This window comes from Dama dama, chromosome 15 (genome assembly GCF_033118175.1).
Source record: "Dama dama isolate Ldn47 chromosome 15, ASM3311817v1, whole genome shotgun sequence".
In the NCBI taxonomy this organism is placed as follows: Eukaryota; Metazoa; Chordata; class Mammalia; order Artiodactyla; family Cervidae; genus Dama; species Dama dama.
In genome coordinates this window covers 79,906,857-79,928,870 of record NC_083695.1, presented here as the reverse complement: position 1 = coordinate 79,928,870, position 22,014 = coordinate 79,906,857, and the positions used below count along the sequence as shown (strand labels likewise).

Below are 22,014 nucleotides of genomic sequence, written 5' to 3'. Positions count from 1 at the left end.
CGCTGAGTATTATGTGTCTGGAGACGCTGGTTTGGCCTTGAGTTCTAATCATGATGCTGTCTGTTATGGGTCCTTCCTTGTTCCACGTGATTGGTTTTTCTGATTCCTTGTAGAATTTGTACCGGTCGGACCTGAACTTTATGCGAGGTGTTGCCTGTGTCATTCCAGGCACATTAGAGATTGAAGGGAGAAAGAGAGCATCTGAACTCATCAGTGAGGTAACCGGGGGCCCAGGACGGGGTGGGGGTGTCGAGTATATTCCCCAGTAGAGATTAAACAGCAATCAGTTGTGTCTTACTAAAGCCAATTAGATGGTACATTTGTTAGCCATAGTGATTCGCCCGGCGTCTCCCCTTACTCCCTTCTCCATTCAGAAAGGGTGCCACATAAGACAACTTTCCAGATTCCGTGTCAGGTCCTGTATTAATACCATACAAGAATTATTCACTGGCTCACAAGATATACTTTCCCAGAATCCCTTTGAAGAGTGGCTTGTGAAAAGAGAGCAGGCTTTGGAGACACAGATGGTGATTCATTTGCTGTGTGACCTCAAGCCAGTCACCTGCCCTCTCTGAGCCTCAATATCTTAATCAGTCAAATGGGAATACTCAGACCTGTCTCATTTAGTTTTTGAGAGGATCAACAGTCATCTAAGCACTGTGCTTCTCTGTTGGCTGTATATGAAATTGTTGCTGTGAGCCTGGTGATAATTTCTTGGTAAAAATATAGAAGTCTGGAATTCTAAGCTTTTTGAACTCCTGAGGAATCTTGCCCACCCCTGGGAGGACTCTGGGACTTCTGTTCCCAGTAGACTGGCATAGTGGAAGGCATTGGAAGTGAAAGGCGGTCAGCGTCCAGCCTGGGTGCCTCAGACTGGCTTATGCATTGATTGATTAGAAGCTCTGAGCAAGCAGAAAGGGCCTCACTGTGGGAGTCGAGATTTAACTTTGTGCTTTGCTTTTCCAATGAAATCTCTAAAGCAAGTGGTTTCTAAACTTCATGGCGCATCAGAATCCCCTTTGGAAACTTAAAAAATTTACAGAGGCCTGAGGCTACTGCCGATTTATTGAATCCCATTTCCTGGGGTGGTGTGCAGGCATGTGGGTTATTTTAAGCTGAATGATTGTTTCCCGTGTACCCCCAAAGCTGAGGAACCCAGGGTCTTCAGTGAGCAGAGGAAATTTGGGACCAAAACATGAATTTCAATAGTCATGTTCATATGCGTGGCAAAGGACTAGCTCTCCCTTTCTTGTTAATAAGCCTCTGATTCTGTCTGTCCTCTCCTCTTCTCCGTTTCTTCATCTCCCTGAGTTCTGAGGTCACAAGAGCAGGTGATGGACTGGATTCTGGGTCACAGACTGGCAACCTTTGCAAAATGAGGTTTTATAACTAGTGCTTAAAGAGCTGATTCTTCCTCTGGTTTTGCATTTCACCTTGTCCTCTTATTCCCTCCTGTGTGTGACTTCAGAGTAAATATCGTCAGCATCCCCAGTCGCTCAAGTACACAGCCGTGACAGACACACCCAGCCTCACTCATGCAAAGCTCAGCAACCAGATTACAAACGAGGTAAAACCTTTGGATGACTTCAGGATGGGCTTTTTAAAAAACTGCTGGATTGTTTGTTTTTTTTAAAAAAGAATATGAGTATTTGTGGGACGGGAGAGGTGGGGAGCAGGGGAAAGCATGCATGTTTGCATGGAAAGAAAGGAATATCATTAGATGAATCCTAAATGTTTTCCAGAAGGAAAAAAGGCCCAGTAAAAAATCTGGTTTAGTCTGTGGTCTTGCCCCGCCCTGCCACCCCAACCCCAAATGCATTTACAGATTGACAGCCTCAGCATCCCCTGGGAGCTTGTTAGAAATGCCGAACCTCAGGCCCCACCCGAGAGCCATCGAATCCACAAGGTCATTTAAGATCCTCACGGCTTTGCTTTGCACATGAAAGTTTGAGAAGTGCTGGTCTGTCATTTGTCTGTTCTAGCTGGGCAGATATTGGCTAACCCTTCTTCCATTGTCATTCTGATGATGGTGATGGGGAGGATTTGTGGTTGTCCGGGGACGGTGATTGATACAGTGTGAAGTCTGCCAGGCTTCTTGGTTCTCTGCCTTCCCATCTTCTCGCTCACCACTTGCCCAATTCTCACTGTAATATTCGAGCAGAGGGGGCCCAGGGGAGAGACTCTTAACTCCGTCAAATCATCGTTCCAGCTCTACCTCTTCGGAGTGGCTCTCTGACATGTTTGAAATAGCAAGTGAGCTTGGCAGAGAATGAAATGAGTTTTTCAGATTCTCCTTCTGACCCTAGCTTTTAAAATTCAGTTGAGATTTGGGTATTTATATATTAGTTTCCACACTTACCCCAAGATTGAGCTAAGAAGACCCAAAGGGCTGTGTAGCGATGTTATCGATTTAAGAGTCCCACCGAACCTATCTTGCCTGCTTTGTGATCGGGGTACTGTGGGATAGTAATGCCTCCTTCAGTGGCCTCTGGCCTCGGAGAGCTCGGCAACCGCAGGCCATTTCTAATTACAAGAACATGTGTTTTCATGCCGGCTGAGGCCCTGCACGGGAGCACTGGTGTGTTTGCCCGTGGGAGGATCCTGGGACTTTAGTGAAGGATGCAGACCGGGGTTTGGGAACCTCCTTTCCAACCAGCAGAACGGCTCCTAAATTTCCCAGATATTAATATTGTCTTTACACCGTGTCCTCAGCAAAAAAAAAAAAAAAAAATCTACAATGGAAAGATCTGTAATGGTATTCCTAAAGGTGTTTTCCAACTGCCCGCCCCCCCCCCCCCCCATTATTGAGCAAAGTAGAGGGCAGGGAAAAATATCTTTTCTTTGACTCACCTTGAGTTCTCGGCTGGGGCTCTGTAACAAAAGGCAGATGAACAAGGGAAAAGCATGCACATTTATTTAATATGAACTTTAGGGGATGCAGGAGTCTTCGTAAGGAAATGGAGATCAGGAGGAACCGTTAAACCTGAGCGTTTTTATTCCAGGTTTGATGAAGAATGTAAGATCATGGGCAGGTGTCATAGAACAAAAGGGGATGAGCTGAGGGAGGAAACTAGGGGACACTGAGTTTGTTCAGATGCCTCTCGGGTTCCTCGGGGTTCAGAGATCAGATGCCCGTTTCCCCCTCCACCAGAGGGAGGGCAGCTCCCCCAGGAGGCATGTGACCTGCTTTAGGGGGGAAGGTCAGAGAGAGGTCTTCCATCTCCTGCTACTTCCAGATTCCTTCTGCTTAAAATATGCACTACACTCAGGTACCCTATTTGGGGGTAACATGTCCCGAACCCCGTCACAACCAACTTGCAATTTTTTTACGTATTCCTTTCATAGCACTCAATTTGACTCATGAAGGACTATCTTTCCTTCAAGTTTTTTTTAAATTTTGATGTGGACTATTTTAAATCTTTCTTGAATTTCTTATAATATTGCTTGTTTTTTAAAAAATTTATGTTTTTGGTTTTTTGGCCGTGAGGCGCACGGGATCCTAGCTCCCCAACCAGGGATTGAACCCACACCCTCTGCATTGGAAGGCGAAGTCTTAAACACTGGACCTCCAGGGAAATCCCATGAAAGATTACCTTTATTGAAAGAAATATCTTCCCCAAGCTGAGGGTGTGTCCATGACACAGTGAACGGCCTTTTACAAACAGATTTCCCTGTTGCAAAGGAGGGACCTCCAGTCCTGCAGAAATGCACAGCGCTTACCTTCTTGTTTTTTTCCCCTCCTGCCCAGCGCCTCTATAAAGCAGCAGGAGAAGATGCGAGACACCAGTACACCATGACCCTGGGTCTGCCAGAGTTTGTCCGAGCGAAAACAAACGCGGCCAATCTGAGTGACGTAAGCCTTTCCCATCGCTGAGGCTGAGATGTTCTCCAAGGCCAAGTCAATGTCTGTGATGGGACGTAGCAGTGACCCTGCTGGCATTTGCAGAAACTTTCAACCATGTATCTTGTTGACATGCATGTTAAACATACCTTTCCCCAGATGTGTTGATATATATGTGTCAGAGCCCACTTCCGGGAGGTGCTAATAAGATTTTCTTTGCCAAATCGAAAGCTTTTGATTGTCAGAAATCCGTTCTGCAACACCACACTACAAATGAAGTGGGTAGCCTTTGTTCATGGAGTCATGTAATTTTTTTTTTTTTCTTAAGAAGATATACATGTGTTCCTACCATAGGCAAAATACAAGGAATCTTGGAGGAATCTCCGTGCTCAAGGTTACAAGCTGACAATAGATGCTCTGCCCTTCCAGGCGGCTCGAGTCTCTGGAGATATAGCCAGTGATGTGAGTTGAATGATACGACCTTCCATTCTGCCTAATTTCTGTTAACTTCATGTAAAACAATGTCTACGGCTGATTTCCCTGAATTAAAGCAGATCTTTCGCCATGTGAGACAGCATGTCATCCGTGGAATATATTAGTTATGAATGAGATTCTTTGATGAGAGAGGGAAAGAAAGGCCCTGGTAATCAGAAGCTAAATGCAGGCAAAGATCTCCAGCAGAAAGGAGATTACAATTTATTTCTAATTGTAGCATCTAGGCAACCATCTCTCCGTAATGTGTGAACTGTCTGTTTTCTAACTCCACCCAGAATTAGAAAGAATTTGCAGTAGAAATTGTAATGTGGCCATAGCACAGTCCCCTCTTGACTCTCTGTAGCTTCCCGCATCGGCGGTAGGGTTTGCAGCTGTGTTTCAGCCACTATCCTCATAGCGTCCATAGCTTTGGGACATGAAGGTGACTTTCTCTTTCCCACAAACAAATCACAGAAAATGTAGACTTCAAATAAATGGATCCTGTCTTTTGGGTTTGATGTTTTGCCAAGTGTGAGGGGATAAAGCACAAGTTTCTCTTCCACCCTTTTTGATAAATTCCTTTTGGCCATAGAACTCGTAAGGGGAGCGGGCCCTCACTCTGGTTCTAAGGATCTGGCTTTAATTAGACGGGAGGAAGGGAGCAGTGTTTTAATTGTCCCTCCCCTGGGGTGGGGGAGGCAGGCTCTCAGGCCAGCCTCGCGATGCCATTTCTTTATCATCATCCCCGTCTCGTGTAAGAACAGGTGATCTTCTTAGTGACCGCGAGGAACAGGCACAGATAGAACATCAGGGGGCCACACGCCGACCCCTGACCGCCTGGTTCCCCTTCCAGTTTCTCTACAGACATGACTTTGTGAAGGAGCGAGGACGGCTGATCGGGGCCCAGAGCGTGCGTGACGACCCCCGGCTCCAGCACTGCCAGCGGATGGGCCGGCTGCAGAGCGAGCTTCAGTACAGGAGGCAGGCGGCGGGCAGCAGAGCCCAGTGCCACCTGCCCATGGACATGCTGCCGCTGGTCCATGCCAGGAAGGCCCAGGCCCTGGCCAGCGACCTTGACTACAGGACGTGCTGCCACGCGTTCACGGCGCTGCCCGAGGACCTGAAGATGGCCTGGGCTAAGAAGGCTCATGCGCTGCAGAGTGAGGTAGGGAGCCTGTGGATCACACATCTCCCCGATCTTCTTCCTCCCACCAGGCCTGGGGGTAACCTCGGCCTCTTGCTTAGCCTTTCAGATCCCTTCACCAGCCCCCGCCCCTCACCAATGACTTGCTTGGTCTGCATCATCTAGGTTGGAATTATTCAGTTAACAGATATTTATTCAGCACCTACTATGTCACAGGCATCCCTCAAGGCCCTGGGAATATAGCGGTCAGCACAAGAGTCCCAAAGTTCCTGGTGTCAGGGAGCTTCCAGTCTGTGGGACGGAGATACGGCAGGGGTGAGCTGTGTGGTGTGTCAGAGGGAGACAGACAGAGCAGGGAACTGGGGTGTGTGTCAAAGTGTGAAAGTGTTAGCTCAGTCATGTCTGACTCTTTGTGATTCCATAGACTGTGGCCCACCAGGCTCCTCTGTCCATGGGAATTCTCCAGGCAAGAATACTGGAGTAGGTTGCCATGCCCTTCTCCAGGGCATCTTCCCGACTCAGGGATCAAACTTGGGTCTCCCCTGTTGCAGGCAGATTCTTTACCATCTGAGCCAGCAGGGAAGGCCAGGTAAGCATTATGTGTGCAATGTAAGAAAATGGGGGACAGGATCATTCTCATCCTCTGTCACCCCCTTCTCCTCCTGCCTTCGATCTTTCCCAGCATCAGTGAGTCAGCTCTTCGCATCAGGTGGCCTAAGTATTGGAGCTTCACCTTCAGCATCAGTCCTTCCAATGAATATTCAGGGTTGTTTTCCTTTAGGATGGACTGACTTGATCTCCTTGCAGTCCAAGGAGGATGAGATGGTTAATGGCATCGCCGATTCAATGGATATGAATTTTGAGCAAACTCTAGGAGGTAGTGAAGTACAGAGACAGGGACAAAGATAGCAGTGGCGTGCTGCCATCCATGGGACCACAAAGAGTCGGACACGACTTAGCAACTGAACAACAACAAAAACGGCCACTCTCTTTGCAGAGGTGACATTTGAGTAAAGACCATGGGCGGCAGCAGCCTCAGCATATCTGGGACTGAACTGAAGCGAGTGCCTGAGTGCGTGAGTGAGGAGGATGTCCCAGGGGATGGGATGGGTCCGAGAAAGAGACCCAGGGCCCGACTGTGTGCTGGGGGTGTCCGTGAGGCGAGGTGGAGAGCTGGGCCCAGAGCTGCCGTTTCCTGACCGCTCACCAGTATGGCACCCTCGCTCCAGCTCTTGGGGGTGAGGGCCTTGCTCCTCCTATTGCGCAGATGAGGTCATGTGGGAGGGGCTGAGGCAGGCCTGGCTCCAGAACCCACACTCTCAACCACGCCACCCTCCTGGAGCAGGGGAGTCATGCTTTCTATGATGCAGGTGTGGATGCTTAGGCCCCAGAGAGGGGACGTCCTGGCCCACGTGGGGGCATTAAGTCCCACCCTCAGTGGAAGTCTCCGGACCAGTGCCTCTGAAGTCAGTCCCAGGCCACTCCAAGTCTCGGCTCCCTCAGAAGGGCCAGAGTAGTGATGAAAATGTGGTCACGGTCAGCACTTCCAGGCCTCATGCCCATAGCAGGCTCTGCACCATGTTTGCTTATGTGTATCATCTCCCCCAGCCCCACAGCTCCCCTGGGAAGAAGGTGCTCTCGTGAGATTTTAGAGTAGATCTCATGAGACTATAGTCCCATGAACCCTTATCATCCATATCGGGGTTTCCAAACGTGGGCACCTTTGACACTTGGGGCTGGATGCTTTGTTGTGTGGGCCTGTCTTGTGCATTGCAGCATCCCTGGCCTCTACCCTCGAGATGCCATTAGCACCCCCCTCAATGTGACAATAAAAAACGTCTCCATATATTGCCAAATGCACCTAGGGGGACAAAACTGTACCCGACTGAGAAGTCTGTTCCCAGTTGAGGACTGTCTGTATGATGCACCGTGCCGAGCACAGACAGTGCCTGTCCATAGGAACATGCCAGAGGGGGTGAGCTGTGAGGATTATGTTTTCCACCAAGCCTTCTGATTCTGGAGGCCTTCAGGGCAGTGACAACTCCTAGTTTAGTTAGATGACACAGGCAGAGTGTTGAAAATACCCAGTTGATGATTAATTATGACAGCAATGATGTAATGATTTAATGAATGCCATGATGGTCCGATTATGAATCAAGATTTGTTGGGACTGTAGTACCTACCGAGTGGGCACCAGTCAGGGGAGCGTGGAGCAGGGCATGTGTTTGCTGAAGCACAGCCCAGGACCCACTTAGAAAGCCTTCTACTTACTAGCAGGCCACCCTGAGGCCCCTAAGGAGAGGCTCTTAGTGTGACTCAGTGCCCAGTCCAGGACCCTCCTGTTGGTGGCCTCTTCCAGGGAGAAGATAAACCTCCTGGGATGGGACCGGCCACTGTGGGGAGGTTGGGGGCCCAGTTAGAAGCCCAGCTTCATCCTTCAGCAGCCACTTGGCTTTCTAGGCCTTCATGCTTCTACTGGAAGAGCAAAGATGTTTGATTTATTGGTGATCTCAGATTTCAGGATTCACAGATAAATGTTTTTTTAAGTGCTGACATCATCATAGTATCATACTAGTTTACTCAATAAGGAAAAAGACCAAAAACCAACTCTTACCTCAAGCTACCATTTATATCACCGTTACTTCTGAAAAGAAAGGATATTTTAACACACACACACACACACAAATAAGAAAAACAACAATAACAAAAAAGGTAGTCCTTCCCAAGAAATGCTTGTTGGCAATCATAGACTTAACACTTTACCAAATGAAATATGTTTTGTGCTGAGAAATTATTGCCTGATTTAAGAATGACCATGTTGGGCTTCATGCGTTGTTTTGAAACTTCAGGTTTGTTAAACTGGGTGGTCTTGGACCCCAAGATCCTGTGAACAGCAGACCCCCAGAATGTCCATCTGGTTTGGAGGCTTGTTTTCTTGCAGTCATCACTGAAAATCCAATTCCATGTAGTTACGTTCTAGTGAAAAGAAAACAAAGACTCCTTATGAGCTCACGCAGTTCAGCAGAGTTTGGGGCAGGAACAGTAGCTCCCATAGCCATCAGTCGTCCTCCTGACCTATCCCATCCAGGCCAGAAAGCAAGCTGTGGGTCTCGGTGCTCACCCTTGGCGGGAGGGTCCTCAAGGCTGGGACTGCTGAAGTCTTGGGAAAGTCACGCCTACCTCAGGCATGCATCTGAGACACGTGCTCCGCCCAGGCTGTGCTCCACCACCAGGGGGCGCTAGTTCAGTCACCTCTTGCTGCTGCTGCTAAGTCACTTCAGTCGTGTCCGACTCTGTGCGACCCCATAGACGGCAGCCCACCAGGCTCCCCTGTCCCTGGGATTCTCCAGGCAAGAACACTGGAGTGGGCTGCCATTTCCTTCTCCAGTCACCTCTTAGTCCTTTCCAAATCTGCCACACTACGCTCCTCTCCGTGATCTCACGGGCTGTGCGCGTCCTGCAAAGCATATGAAGGGACAGTCAAGGGGACAGTCTTAGCACCAGCCTTTATGGCTGCACGGCTTCAGGAGACTCCTTAAGTGTCCCCGGCTTCCGTTTCCCCATCAGAAATAACAGCACCGACAGTACCAATACCTAAGAAGTACGGAATGCTTATCCCGGGCTAGGCATTTATTTAAATATTTTGCACAAACGATCTCATGTCGTATCTAGGTAGGTACTGTAAGTACTCCCATTTTTACAGATGCGGTGACTAACGCACCTATAAATCTTCAGGAACTTGCTCAGGGTCATAAGCTGCCAGGGAAATGACTTGCTCAAGACCATACAGCTTAGTAAGAGGCAAAGCCAATGACTTGCTCAAGATCATATAGTAGTTGAGGCAAAGCCCATGTCTGGGCTCCTGACTCTGCGGTTAGCGCTCTCTGGCTCCCCCTGGTGGCCAGAGTAGGAACCCAGGCGTTCTGGCTCTTGGGGGTTCTCTTAAGGACCACCTGCACAGGATCCCAGAGGACAGCAGCTGGTGACTCTTCTGAGAATCTGAGCAAGCATTTAACCCCCCAGATTGTTCTATGGTTGGGAATAAGAGCTAGTCCTTTGAGAACGGCATGAGGACTGAATGAGGTAATGGAAGTTAAAGCAAAGTCACTCAGTCGTGTCCAACTCTTTGCCACCCTGTGGACTGTAGCCTACCAGGCTCCTCAGTCCATGGAATTTTCCAGGCAAGAGTACTGGAGTGGGTTGCCATTTCCTTCTCCAGGGGATCTTCCCAACCCAGGGATCAAACCCAGGTCTCCCGCATTGCAGGCAGACGCTTTTACCATCTGAGCCACTAGGGAAGCCCCAAATGAGTCTGAAGCAAACCACACCCTTTGCAAGATAGTTGCTATAGTGATTCTTATTATTAATATGACAAATATACCCCTTCCCCTGGCCACCTCCTGGTTATGTAATTCCTTTTAGAGCTCAAGGGGTGAAAACTACAGCTTGTGCGTCTCCAGAATGGGGGTGCCAGGAGCCCCACGTGTGACTCTGAAGGTGGCATCCAGGCCTTCATATGTACAAGGGCAAATAGTGAGGTGGCCACTTGGGGAAGTGAGATATAGCTGGGCAGCCCAAGAAGATCTCTTATCTTAGAATCCTTCTTGGAAACCACCTTTGGGCCGATTCTCCTCGATACCCTCCTTGCTCCCCGCCCCCCTCCCCTTTTATGGTGAGGTCTGGGGCAGGTGTGTTGTTTTTAGGGTCTGCGTGAATAGTCAAAGCGGGGCTGGGAGCAGAAATATCAATAGACAATCCATTTATAAGAGAGTCGGAGGCGCAGTCAGATCTTTGGGGAACCTGCGTCTTGCCTTCTGACTCACCTGCGCTCGCACTGTTCAGCTCAACAAAAGGCAAGTTGAAAGCGTGCGCCCCCACTTCATCTCACTTATGAAAGGAGCAAGGCCCGGCTGTGAAGAGGCCCTGTAGGATTATTCTCTCTAACTTAGAAATTTATCCAATTTTCTCTGTTCTTTATCAGAGTGGAAGGCAAAAGCTTTGCTGGTGTAGACTGAAAGATCGCGGTATAAAAAGCAATTTCACTGACATGGGGTTTTGAAACGTGCTCCCAAACCCGAGTGATGTCCCCCTTCACCAGTTGGAAAGCAGAGTGGAATTTGCACAGGGGCCTTAACCAGCAGACAGTAGATCAGAAACGGACCCTCTTTGAGGCCAGCTGTGAGGAGCACTGTGATTCCTGAAATGAAAGAAAACTAAAAAGGCCGAAAGGCTGATTTCAGGAGTGGGTATTTTGCGTTACCGCAGAGCTTGTATCTAAATTAGAGAAATGCCAGCAACTTCGTTTAGGTCCAAATTTCACATTTCCTTAGAGAGTCCTTTTTCTTCCTTTAAAAAGGCGTAATTTCCATATAGAGAGGAAGAAAAGCTTTTTCAGAGACTGTCTTGATGTAGGTAATGGTGGGCAGATCAAGGAATGGTAATAAGGTTAAACATTTCAGGAGATTGCTAATCAGGCCCATTGTCTTAAAACCCCACTTATTATTTTCTTCCTGGAATTGACGCTGTAGTTCTGATCTTCTGAGTCCTTAAGAGGAAGAAAATGGATAAAGTTTAAGCCCACTGTACAATGTAGGCAAATCCTGAGTAACCATAGGAGGAGGGGTAAACTGAGGCATGGAAATATTAAGGCAGTTTACACACCATTCCCCAGTTGTAGCCAGGTTTGTTGCAGTTTTGAGTCCTGCAAAGAACTCCCCCTCCCCTACCACCACAAAGAAAAAAACAAATCTAACACACGAGAGTGTCTTTTACCCCTCAGGACTCTCAGGTGTTTTCATGAGAAGAGAGGGATTGTCATGACCTTCGTGTATCACAGAGAGAAACTGAGTCACATTTTGGTACAGTGATTTGCCCTGAGTCACAGCAGGTTTGATCCAGAGCTCAAAGTGCTTTGATCCACTGAAAGTGTGTAAAACGTTTCTGTTTAGGCAGGCGGTCAATCGCCTCACTGCCAGAATGAAACCAAATAATCAAGGCTGACGTGTGGGCTGGGGTGTATATCTCAGATCTTTCTTAAGGGATCTTTCCCATAGGTTACAACCTTCTGCTTGGAATCCAGCCAGTTTACAAGTGGGACCTTCTTGTGTCTTACACATGATCCGTTACTTAATTCTGGGCAGAATGCACATACTCAAATAATTTGCCTTGATGACATGCAGAACACACCCAAATGAAAATATTGACATGTTGTGATGAAGCATTTTTACGGATGCCCCAATGATTTGCAACCGTTTCCTGATAAAAAGCCAGTGTTTTTTTCTTCTCACAGTTGCGCTACAAGTCGGACCTGATGGGCATGAAGGGGACAGGATGGCTGGCGCTGAGTTCCCCACAGATAGAAAGTGCAAAGAAAGCCGGAGAGCTCATCAGTGAGGTATCGTTAACCTGAGTCTACCACAAATGCAACCTGGCGTTTATCTCCTCCTGATGAGGGAACCTGCAGATGGACTGGAGAGCCTGGGAGGGCCCCATGGCACTGGACTCCCGATATCTTTCTGGGGCTATTTGCAACCAAATCCCAAGACAGAACAAGATTTGGTTCCCAGTGAATTCACTTGCTGGGGAGTTAAAGGCTTGTTCCAATCAGGCAGTGAAAGAGGGGTGATGCATTAGACGATGACCGACAAATGTATTATGTACAATTATGATCTAACCTGACCCATTATCTTCATGGAGGTGAGGAGAGGGTTTGTCACCCGTCTCCTGAGTCTACTCAGTTCAATGTCCTAGGCTTACCTGACTTCAGAGGGTGTTAAAAGTTGCCCAGAGATGGTTACCTTAACTGAACTCCCCACCATGTTGATGACCCAGAGATTCTTGCCCTGGGAACTTGAGAGCATGGCACTGCCTTCTTTAGTTCCTTAATACCAGAACCTACTTGAATAGGGTCTGGGCAGGGCCAACTTAAGGCTGAATCCTTCCATCTAGTGAATTCCTTTTCTTGTGATGAGCTTTGGCATTTTGCAGCCTCTCTTTTCAAGAATGTAAATACCTGTAAAATGGTCCTTATCACAGAGGCAGCTTGAATCTCTTCTCTGTGCTGGTGAGGTGACCACAAAGAAGAGAGATTTCTTTCCCAAGCATGCCATTGGTACTTTTGGTACTGAGTAGGTAGGGTGATGCTGCACCCAGAAAAATGCATGGGGTTTGACTGTTTCTTGAGAATCTTGGCCTTTCTCTTACAGACCAAATACCGTAAAAAACCAGACACCATCAAGTTTACCACAGTGGTTGACTCTCCAGACCTAGTTCATGCCAAGAACAGCTACATGCATTGCAATGAGGTGGGTGTTTTCTGCTCACTCATCCCAGGCTTAATAGTGGGTAGTGCTGCACAGTGGTCAGTGCTTAAGATGTAAGGACAAACCTTCTGTCCCTTACCTGGGTGATCTTGGGTCAGTTTTCTAATGTCTTCTAGTCATGGTTCCCTTATTTGAAAGAAAGATAAAGATAGCAACCATTTCATAAGATGGAGTGAATTAAATGAGGATGAAGTAAATAAAACTTCATGAAGCTTTTAGCAATTATTTAGAATATATAGTGAGTCCTCAGTAAATGTCCCTAGTTAGACTCTTAATCATCACAATAGTAATACTAAATATTATTGATGGACATTACCAAACACTAGGTCATATATATCATAATTGTCCATAGATATAATGGAATTAAATCTTAACATAAGTCAATTAGAAAAAAAAGTAGCTATATAAAGAACGTCTTTCTACTTTTACTCTCTGTATAATTTAGCCCCATTTCCTCTCTCCTGTATTAATTTTGAAGAATAGGAAATTACATATTTTCTTCTCTGAAATCATCCAGGGATTGGATTTTTGCACACTGACAAAGCTGCCCCATGCTCACAGAGTCCACATGCGGTACTGACCAGTTCGTGCTTGCAAAACACAAACTTAATTTGGGAAAGGGTTGGGATGTTAAATATTATATTTCCTCTTTAAAACTGGGTGAGACTCAACCACCTCCTAAAATTATTTGCAGTCCTTAGATCACTGCCCTAAAAATAGCCATTAAGAGAAAGCTTGAGTTCTAAAATTGTGTCTTCTTGGGACACAGAGTGGACTATGAAAACTTTAAATTTCTTAAGAGATATTAAGGCGTTTAAGGTTTTTTAGCTGCTATTTCTTTTTATTATTACTGTTAATGTTTAGTAACAAAGGCATTGAGGCATTTTGTTACTAGTAAAAAGCTTGAGCAAATGCCTGATTGCCAAGATCCTCTGAAGTATCCACCCATCTTTTACTGTTTGTGAAACACAGGTACAGCGACCCAGGGTGATGGTTTGTGACCCTTTTGGAGCAAAACTTGATGAATATTTTAAATACTTAAAACCAGCTCCCCACCACCTGACCCTGGCCACTCGGGCACCTCCTTTCCCGGGTGGCATCTGGAGGGATGCTCTCCAAGTGCGGGATGGCTTCTGTACCCTGGGGTGGGAGGGGCAGGAAAGGGCATCAGCCCCCTCTTCACTTTTGACTGCAGCAAGTGCAGCTTCCCATTTACCGTGAGCCTTCTCCCTGCAGCGCCTGTACAGGTTGGGGGACGCTGAATCCCGACACAGGTACACCCTGGTGCCCGACCACCCCGATTTCACCAGAGCCCGCCTCAACGCCCTGCATCTGAGCGACGTAAGTGAACTGGCCGTTCATGTGGTGTGTGTCCATTTCTGTAATATGATCTGTGCCCAAATGGGACTTTTTTTTTTCTAAGAAAAAGAATTCCTAGGAAAGGAGCTGGGAACAGAAAGCACTCCAGACTGAGAGTAGGATAAATGGCATGTATAACTTTGAGCCACTTTTCTCGCTGGGCCTCAGTCTCCCCAGCTGCAAAATGGGGATGGAGCTGCACTAGCCGACTCCTGTGGTCCTGCCAGCGCTAGCATCCCAGTGCTGGGTGTGGCTCCAAAGACCTCAGTCAGGTGCTGGGCTCCAGCCAGAGGAGCGGTGCCCTGGCCCCGCGGATGTAGACACCTGCTCTGCTTGTTCCCCAGACTCCTCTCCTTAGCCATTCAGAGCCTTGTAAGTTTGGAGACCGAGTGGCGCTTTCTCTGCTTTCTGCTGGTTAGAAAGACGCTGCAATTGTAGTCCATGGGATCCCAACACAATCTGCTCCTTTGTGCCTGAGGCTGTGGCCCCCGACACGTCTGTTCCCTTGGATGTGTGCCCTTTGCATGCATCTCCAAGATGCTGTTTCCTCAGCCCAGGCTTGTTGTTGGCAGGGGTCGGAGGCCCCTGGTCGTAATAGAATAGGCGGCCGCTCTGCCGGCAAAGCTGTGATCCTGGGATAACAGGTACCGAGGCGGCAGAATCAAAAGACGCTGTCAGATCAGAATAACACAGGCTGAGTGTGTCGGCCTGGGGCCGCGCGGGGCCTCCCAGAGTCCGGCCATTCTTCCCGCCCTGGCCCTGCCATTGTGTCCTGGGGCTCCGTGCAGATCAACAGCTGCTGCTGCTCACCCCAGAGGTAGCCGCCTCGCAGGGGTCGGCGAGAGGCGCCTTCTAGTTAGCGTGTGTATTAGTTTGTTGCGTTTGTAAAGCCCTGTGGGATCCCACGCGGTGAATGTGCCGGTGCTTTGTAAATATGAGTTATTATGACCATTTGATGCTTTTGAGGGATGCGCGGGCGATAATTTTAGAACAGCAGCTCTGGTGGGCTGACCTCCATCTGGGGAAGCGGGACCTCCCCCTCAGCGGAGCTCAGACAAAACATCCATCTCATTAATGCCTCAAGGATGGGGAAAGGCCAGGCCTCCATGTGAGGGACTCCTGGAGGCCCATCACCCTGGACGCTGGGATAGAAGTGCCCGTCCTGCGGGGACCCGACTTAAGGAGGACAGCCACCCCGGGCTGGTGGCAGAGGCATCCTTCCTTCCACAAGGGGAGCCAGTCTGCAGAGTCCCAGAGCTGAAATTAGCTGCCAGGGCATGCGGGTATGGAGGACTCATGAACCTCTTTTGAAAGAGCACTTCTTCGGGGGCGTGTAGGATACGCACAATTGGATCAAGTGCTCTGTGAGGAAGATGTGGAGGGAAAGTGACCTTCCTGGGCAAAGAAAGCCATTGAGATGTGTAAGGCAGCCGAAATAACTAAAAATCAAATGACTCTAATGTGTGAGGATGAGGGCAAAGCTGTGCCCACTGTGATAAAGAAGAGGAACGCCCAGGGTTCCAAATCAAAGAGCCTGCGGAATCTAAAGACTCCCAGTGGCAAGGCAAAAACCTCAACAGAATAAAAAAAAAAAAAAAACTCAGGGAGGAAGTGATGACAATCAAGCAAATAGTTTACAGGGAGAGGTGGGGTGGGGAGACGGGGAGCCAGCGCCTCGGGCAGAACCCCAATTTGGGCCTGCCCTTGAGTTGACTCCCATGTGGTGCAGTGGTAAAGAATCTGCCTGCCAATGCAGAAGACGTAAGAGACGGGGGCGGGTTCAATCCCTGGGTTGGGATGATCCCCTGGAGGAGGACATGGCAACCCACTCTAGTATTCTTGCCTGGAGAATCCCGTGGACAGAGGAGCCTGGTGGGCTCCAGTCCATGGGGTTGCAAAGAGGCGGACAGGACTGAGCACATGCACATACTTAGACTTGAGTTGACCCCCAGTTACAGAGACTCTGAGGCTGGGGTGCCTTGACACCAAAGCAGGGTGACCTTGGAGTTTGATGCTGTGAAAAGATTGGTGTCGTTTCCTGGCCCAGATCTGGTGGGGAATCTTCTTAGGAAGGCACTGACAGACCCCTTTCCAGGGGACGATAAGGGTTTTGACTCTCCTTCCTGGTCTAATACTTGTAGGACCCTCAAAACAAGGAAACGCGATGCTAGAGGGGCTGGTTGTCTGTCATGATCTGAATTCCGCCTCCCCTTCTACATACCTCTCAGTCCTGCCCGCTAAACTCAACAACGACCCAGGAAATCTAATCCTTTGGGCACTGTTTGTGATCTGCCAATGAGGCGATGACCTTAGCGATGATTAGTTCTGTATTTCTAGGTGTATCAACAGAGTAGGCATTTGGCTTCTGGGTTGTGATGTTGGGACTGGAAGAAGTGATGAAGGTAAAGGTGATGATGAGCAGCAGGACTTAACAATGAGCTCCACCACGTTTGGCTCAAGCTTTCTGTGGTCCGCTCTAGTCCCAGGCTCAGTTGTAGGGAGGCATGAGGGCACTCTGCTTTTTTCTCTGCCACTCTTCCTCCGCTTAATCCCCCCAATCCCCTGTAGAACAGAGTCTCAGCCTTGACCTCTATTTCCAAGTGACAAAAGTAAGGTTCTTAAGGGCCCCCTGACCTGCCGTGGCTCTGAGATGTGTGAGCGACCGAAACGGTCTGGGGCTGTCACTTTGTCATCTGCTGGCGATGCGCCTCGCCTGCTGTCTCCCTTCTCTGTGACAGAATAAAGGACAGCCTTCCGCTGGGATCTCTAGATGACTCCTTTCATGGAGCCATTCCCTTATCTTGAAAAAAAAAAATATGAGCTACATGAAGGCACGGGCGGTTTTGATGCCTCCATAGGTGATGTGGGTCTACCTGAGGACTAAGAGGATGTGATTACAGACTCCCGGAGGGTGTGCAAGAACAACTTGAAAGGGGGAGAAATAAAAGAGGATGATGTGAAATGCAGGGGTCAGGAACTCGGTCAGGTTCCTGACGATCAATTTAATTCAGGTAAAGGCTCTCCTCTCGGTGCAGACACCAGGAGGGCGTGGGGGCTGCAGCACGCTTCACAGGGATGCTGTGACGTGGCATCAAAGGTGGCCCAGGGTCCCCCAGGAAGTGAGTGGAGCCCGTGAACCTGAGGGTGCCAGGACCCAAGGAATAGAACTGGCAGCGTGTGGGGAGAAACAGGGCTCTTTAACTTTGCATTCTGGCAGCTGGAAGCTGCAAACTTGAGGTGCTGGAGTGAAAGCAAAGACAGGGAGAAGGGGGACGGGGGAATATGGTACCAACAGGATGTAGCAAATCAGCCAGACCCCCGCGACCCACAGGAGCAGGGCCTGATGCTCAGGCTGGGGGTTTAGAGCCAAAGCCCTTCATGGCCAGAGCTGGGGAGGTCCTCAGGGTGGCCGTGGGGCCATGGGCTCTGCCATCTGGGTGCCAGCAAGACAGAGGGCACCTGTATAGGAATTACTCCCTCTGAGAACTAGCAGGCATGGAGGCACGGAGTTGCCCGCTCGTCCCTCACTCATTTCTTTGTTTCCCCAACTAGAAAGTCTACAGACACTCCTGGGAGCAGACCCGGGCTGTCGGCTACGACTTCAGGCTGGATGCCATCCCATTCCAGACGGCACGGGCATCGAGGGAGATCGCCAGTGACGTAAGACCTCACGTTCTCTCCCTGCCTCTGTCAACTGATAGGTTGCACTCTGGTTTTCCCAGTTCTCTTGAAAGGCAAACCACTGGGAACCAAAGCTGAAAAAGTATTTCAAGTGAAAGGAATAAAAGTTGGCCTTGTTTTCTAGCATCTCAGTCAGAAATTTGGAATTGGGAAAGGTTTTATTCCTACTTCCCCTCCTTCAAGAGAGCCATTCTTAAACATTGATGCATGTGGACAGAAACTAGAAATCAATTAGAAGAGGACTGATTTGTTGACCTTCAATAAAGGGACTTTTTTTGAAAGCTGAAGTGCACTACGGGACAGAAAGATTGGGTTTCCCTCCTAGATTGACTTGAGTTCAGATCCTGCCTCAGTTGGTTAGGAGTTGGCTCTGTGGTCTTGAGCAAGTTTTTTAAATCCTCTGAACTAAAATTTCTGCTTCTATGAAATAGAAATCTAATACTTGACTCTACTGATGACAGGATTGATGTAGAGAAAGTGAAAGTCACTCGGTCTGTCCAACTCTTTGCCACCCCATGAACTATACAGTCCATGGAATTGTCCAGGCCAGAATACTGGAGTGGGTAGCCTATCCCTTTTCCAGGGGATCTTCCCAACCCAGGGATAGAACCGGGGTCTCATGCATTGCAGGCGGATTCTCTACCAGCTGAGCTACCAGGGAAGCCCAGGATTGATGTAGGAATGTAACTAAAATGGTTCACAGTGTTATGTACAGAGGAGGGGGACCAGACATGGTAGCTGATATTATCGAAGAGGAAGACATCACTAACTTGATAGGAAGACATTACTAACTAGGTACGTGGTCATTCATGAACAACTTGTCATTGGTTCAAAGTGAAACAAGTATCGAAACCAAGCATTCAGCAACACTTTTAGCAATTAGATGTTCTGATCTCCAAGCCTGAGATGGGTGGACTCCTCTGGCTGAGCAGAATAGAGGCCGGTTTGGGTTTATCAAATGCACCTGGTACTTTTTACATACTAATCACAGGCTTCCCAGGTGGTGCTAGTGGTAAAGAACCCGAGTGCCAATGCAGGAGACATAAGAGATGCAGATCGATCCCTGGGTGGGGAAGATCCCCTGGAGGCGGGCATGACAACCCATTCCAGTATTTTTGCCTGGGGAATCCCATGGACAGAGGAGCCTGGCGGCTACAGTCCATGGGGTCACAGAGAGTCAGACACGGCTGAGCAACTGAGCGCACATGCAGTCACAGGCAGAAGGACCACATACCGGACTTTGATGGATTGGAAATTTTAAAAAGCAAAACTAAGTGAATCAATCCCGTTTTTCACTATACATGGTTTGAGGATCTCTGGGTTGGGTCCCTGAAAGCTGGAAAGAATCAAAGGATGAGTGGCTGCTGGTAGAATGGGTGCACTTCTTGGCTGTTGGATTGTTACCAAAGCAATACCGGCACCTACCACTGGGTGGCCTGAGCCTGTGCCGGACATGAAGCTCAGCCCCGTCTCGCTGAATCCTCTCAAGATCCTGTGGGGTGGAGGTTCATGCACCCATTTTATCAAGTGGTGAAACCAAAGCTCAGAGAGACCCAAGGCCACACAGCTAAAAGGAAACAGAGGGAAACCTGGATCCCAGGCCTACTTGAATCCAAAGCGGTACCCTTGACCCACTGTTGCACTTCCTGCTGAGAATCCCGAGGGCTGGCCCTGGAGGGAAGGGGGCACCTGTGACCGCCCGCCCCCCTCCCCCGCTCACCTTCCCTGCAGTTCCGGTACAAAGAGGCCTTCCTGCGGGACCGGGGCCTGCAGATTGGGTACCGCAGCATCCACGATGACCCGAGGATGAAGCATTTCCTCAGTGTCGGCAGACTCCAGAGTGACAACGAGTACAAGAAGGCCTTCGCCAAGAGTCGGTCCCAGTTCCACAGCCGCCCAGACCAGCCCGGCTTCCTCCAGGCCAAGAGGAGCCAGCAGCTGGCCAGCGACGTGCACTACAGGCAGCCCCTGCCCCAGCCCACCTGCGACCCGGAGCAGCTGGGCCTGAAACACGCGCAGAAGGCCCACCGGCTGCAGAGCGATGTGAGCTGCTCTCCCGCCTGCCCCCCAGGCCTAGGCCCTGCCTCTGGTTCCCTTCATCGGAGGTGTCCATAAGCCCACATCCCGTGTTCCCCTCAGGGAGGAGCTGGGCTGAGATAGAACCTAGGAGACCTAACATGATAGAGCCAGAAGAGAGGACAAGAATCCCAGTGTAGCGAGCCCTTCCTGTGGGCCAGGCTCCGTGCCGGATGCTTTCCATGTTGTGCCTTGAGGCTCTCACAAGCAGCCGTTTTACAGATGGGGAGCCGGAGGCTTCGAGCGGTGAAGTCACTGACTCAGGACCCCATGGCAATCAGTAGCAGGTCTGGGGTCTGAACCCCATATGGCTTAATGTGAGAGCCCAAGGTCTCGACTGCTGTGCCTTACTCTTTCCAGGGCTTTCCAGGTGGCGCTAGGGGTAAAGAACCCGCTTGCCTGTGCCGGAGATGTGAGAGACACGGGTTCGATCCCTGGGTCAGGAAGCTTCCCTGGAGAAGGGCGTGGCAACCCACTCTAGTATTCTTGCCTGGGAAATCCCATGGACAGAGAAGCCTGCTGGGCTACAGTCCGGCAAAGAGTCAGACACGACTGAAGTGACTTAGCACATACACACTCTTTCCAAGGGATCTTAGTAGTCAGCAGCCTGGGCCCTTTATCTCTGAGAGGCAACTGAAGCCCCTGAGTGGGAAATGACTTCCTTAAGGTTACAGAGAGGGTCTAGATAGGAGCTCGGCCTTGAACCAGCTCTCTGAGCCTCCACCCCCACTGCAGCCCCCTTGAGTAGAGAGATGCAGGGGACAGCGCTATGCTGGCCTGACTCCCCAGCACGGTGCATCCTCCGTGCCATGGAGCTCCTGCGTAAGACAGCTTGGCTCCCACATCCTGGTTTCACTAACAACATAGTCCCCAGGGCAGCCTTTCTAAGCCTCTCCACTCTATGCCCTGCTGACCTATTCCCCTTGCCTCCCTCGTTCTCCCAAGGTCAAGTACAAATCCGACTTGAACCTGACCAGAGGTATTGGCTGGACACCTCCTGGCTCCTACAAAGTGGAAATGGCTCGGCGGGCTGCAGAACTGGCCAACGCGAGGGGCCGGGGTCTCCGAGGGGCTTACGTAAGTAGCGGGCTGGCAGGCAAGGCCACGGCGGGGGGAAAGGCGAACTCAGTTGTTTCTTTTCAAACTTTATTTTTGGCCAAAGGTTCGCTGGCTCTAAAGACGCGTGCAATGCAGCTCAGGCAAGGCGCCTAATTTCATGGGTCTGAGATGACCAGGCGGATGACACCTGGGTTAAACTTCCTGCAGGGTTTTCTCTGAAGTCACAGCCATTAGCTCTTTGGAGGCGAGCGTGCCAGGGCTACATCAATCCTGGCCACGCGGGCCAGGCTGTGCCGACTGCTTGCTCGTTACAGGCACGGAAGGGGTCAGAGCCGCGTTATCTACCACAGTCTGGGTTTTGAACCCTACTTTGTTCAGAAGAAAGGCGCCCTGTCTAAATGAGAGATGGGCTCTGCTTCTTTCTCTGTCTTGCCTTGAGGTTCCTTTTTCTTGGGGAGGATGGAGGAGGGGGAAAGGAAGGAGAAGGCGAGCTTTTTAGACAGCTTGTCTTGTGGGAGCTTCCGCTTCACTCAGGGAGGTGTGTTTGGTTTCTGCAGGGGGTGCCGGAGGCTGTGGAGACCGGAGATGATCAGAGGGGGGTTGTAAACCCAGATGCCACCGAGATTCTGCACGTCAAAAGGAGGAAGGCCCCCCCGTTCTGAGTGGGTGGCGTCCACCCTTGGTTCTTGGGAGAGAAGCTGGAGAGGAAATCTGCACGTCCAGTTGGAGCCAACTGTGAAAATCGCGCCCCTGCCCTAGTCCTCCTTTATTAAAATAACAACTCCCTGAAAAAGGTGGAGAAAGTTGTGTTTTGGTCCTCATCTAACACCTAGCAGTGGGTGGCTGGCCCTGTTGTGCACCTTGAGTGTCTGAGGAATAAAGACGTGAAGGTGACCCCCACCGATGCTGAGGCGTCTGGAAGCTCACACTTGCCAATGTCCCAGGTGAAGGCAGGCTGTGAACACTGATTTTCTAGAAGCTACGATTGTTGGAAGGAAAGCAAACGTCATGCACTTGAGGTTGATTCTGTCATTTCTGGGTTTCCCCGGAGGGAGCCT

At 49.7% G+C, this 22,014-nt stretch overlaps 1 protein-coding gene across 8 annotated transcripts in view; it reads left to right on the top strand.

Annotated features, from left to right (window-relative positions):
- NRAP (nebulin related anchoring protein) overlaps positions 1-21,736 on the top strand; it is an 83,682-nt gene extending 61,946 nt beyond the window's left edge. For 7 of the 8 annotated variants that reach the window (XM_061162704.1, XM_061162703.1, XM_061162700.1 and 4 more), the window contains 12 exons: positions 114-218; positions 1,469-1,567; positions 3,749-3,853; positions 4,196-4,303; positions 5,169-5,480; positions 11,749-11,853; positions 12,665-12,763; positions 14,018-14,122; positions 17,693-17,800; positions 19,553-19,864; positions 20,843-20,974; positions 21,514-21,736. In XM_061162704.1, the coding sequence (XP_061018687.1) occupies positions 114-218; positions 1,469-1,567; positions 3,749-3,853; positions 4,196-4,303; positions 5,169-5,480; positions 11,749-11,853; positions 12,665-12,763; positions 14,018-14,122; positions 17,693-17,800; positions 19,553-19,864; positions 20,843-20,974; positions 21,514-21,618 (1,695 nt within the window). In that variant the 3' untranslated portion in view covers positions 21,619-21,736. The remainder of the gene's footprint in view (positions 1-113; positions 219-1,468; positions 1,568-3,748; positions 3,854-4,195; positions 4,304-5,168; positions 5,481-11,748; positions 11,854-12,664; positions 12,764-14,017; positions 14,123-17,692; positions 17,801-19,552; positions 19,865-20,842; positions 20,975-21,513) is intronic. The other variant, XM_061162706.1, reaches the window with a different exon arrangement.
- The last annotated feature ends 278 nt before the right edge of the window (positions 21,737-22,014 follow it).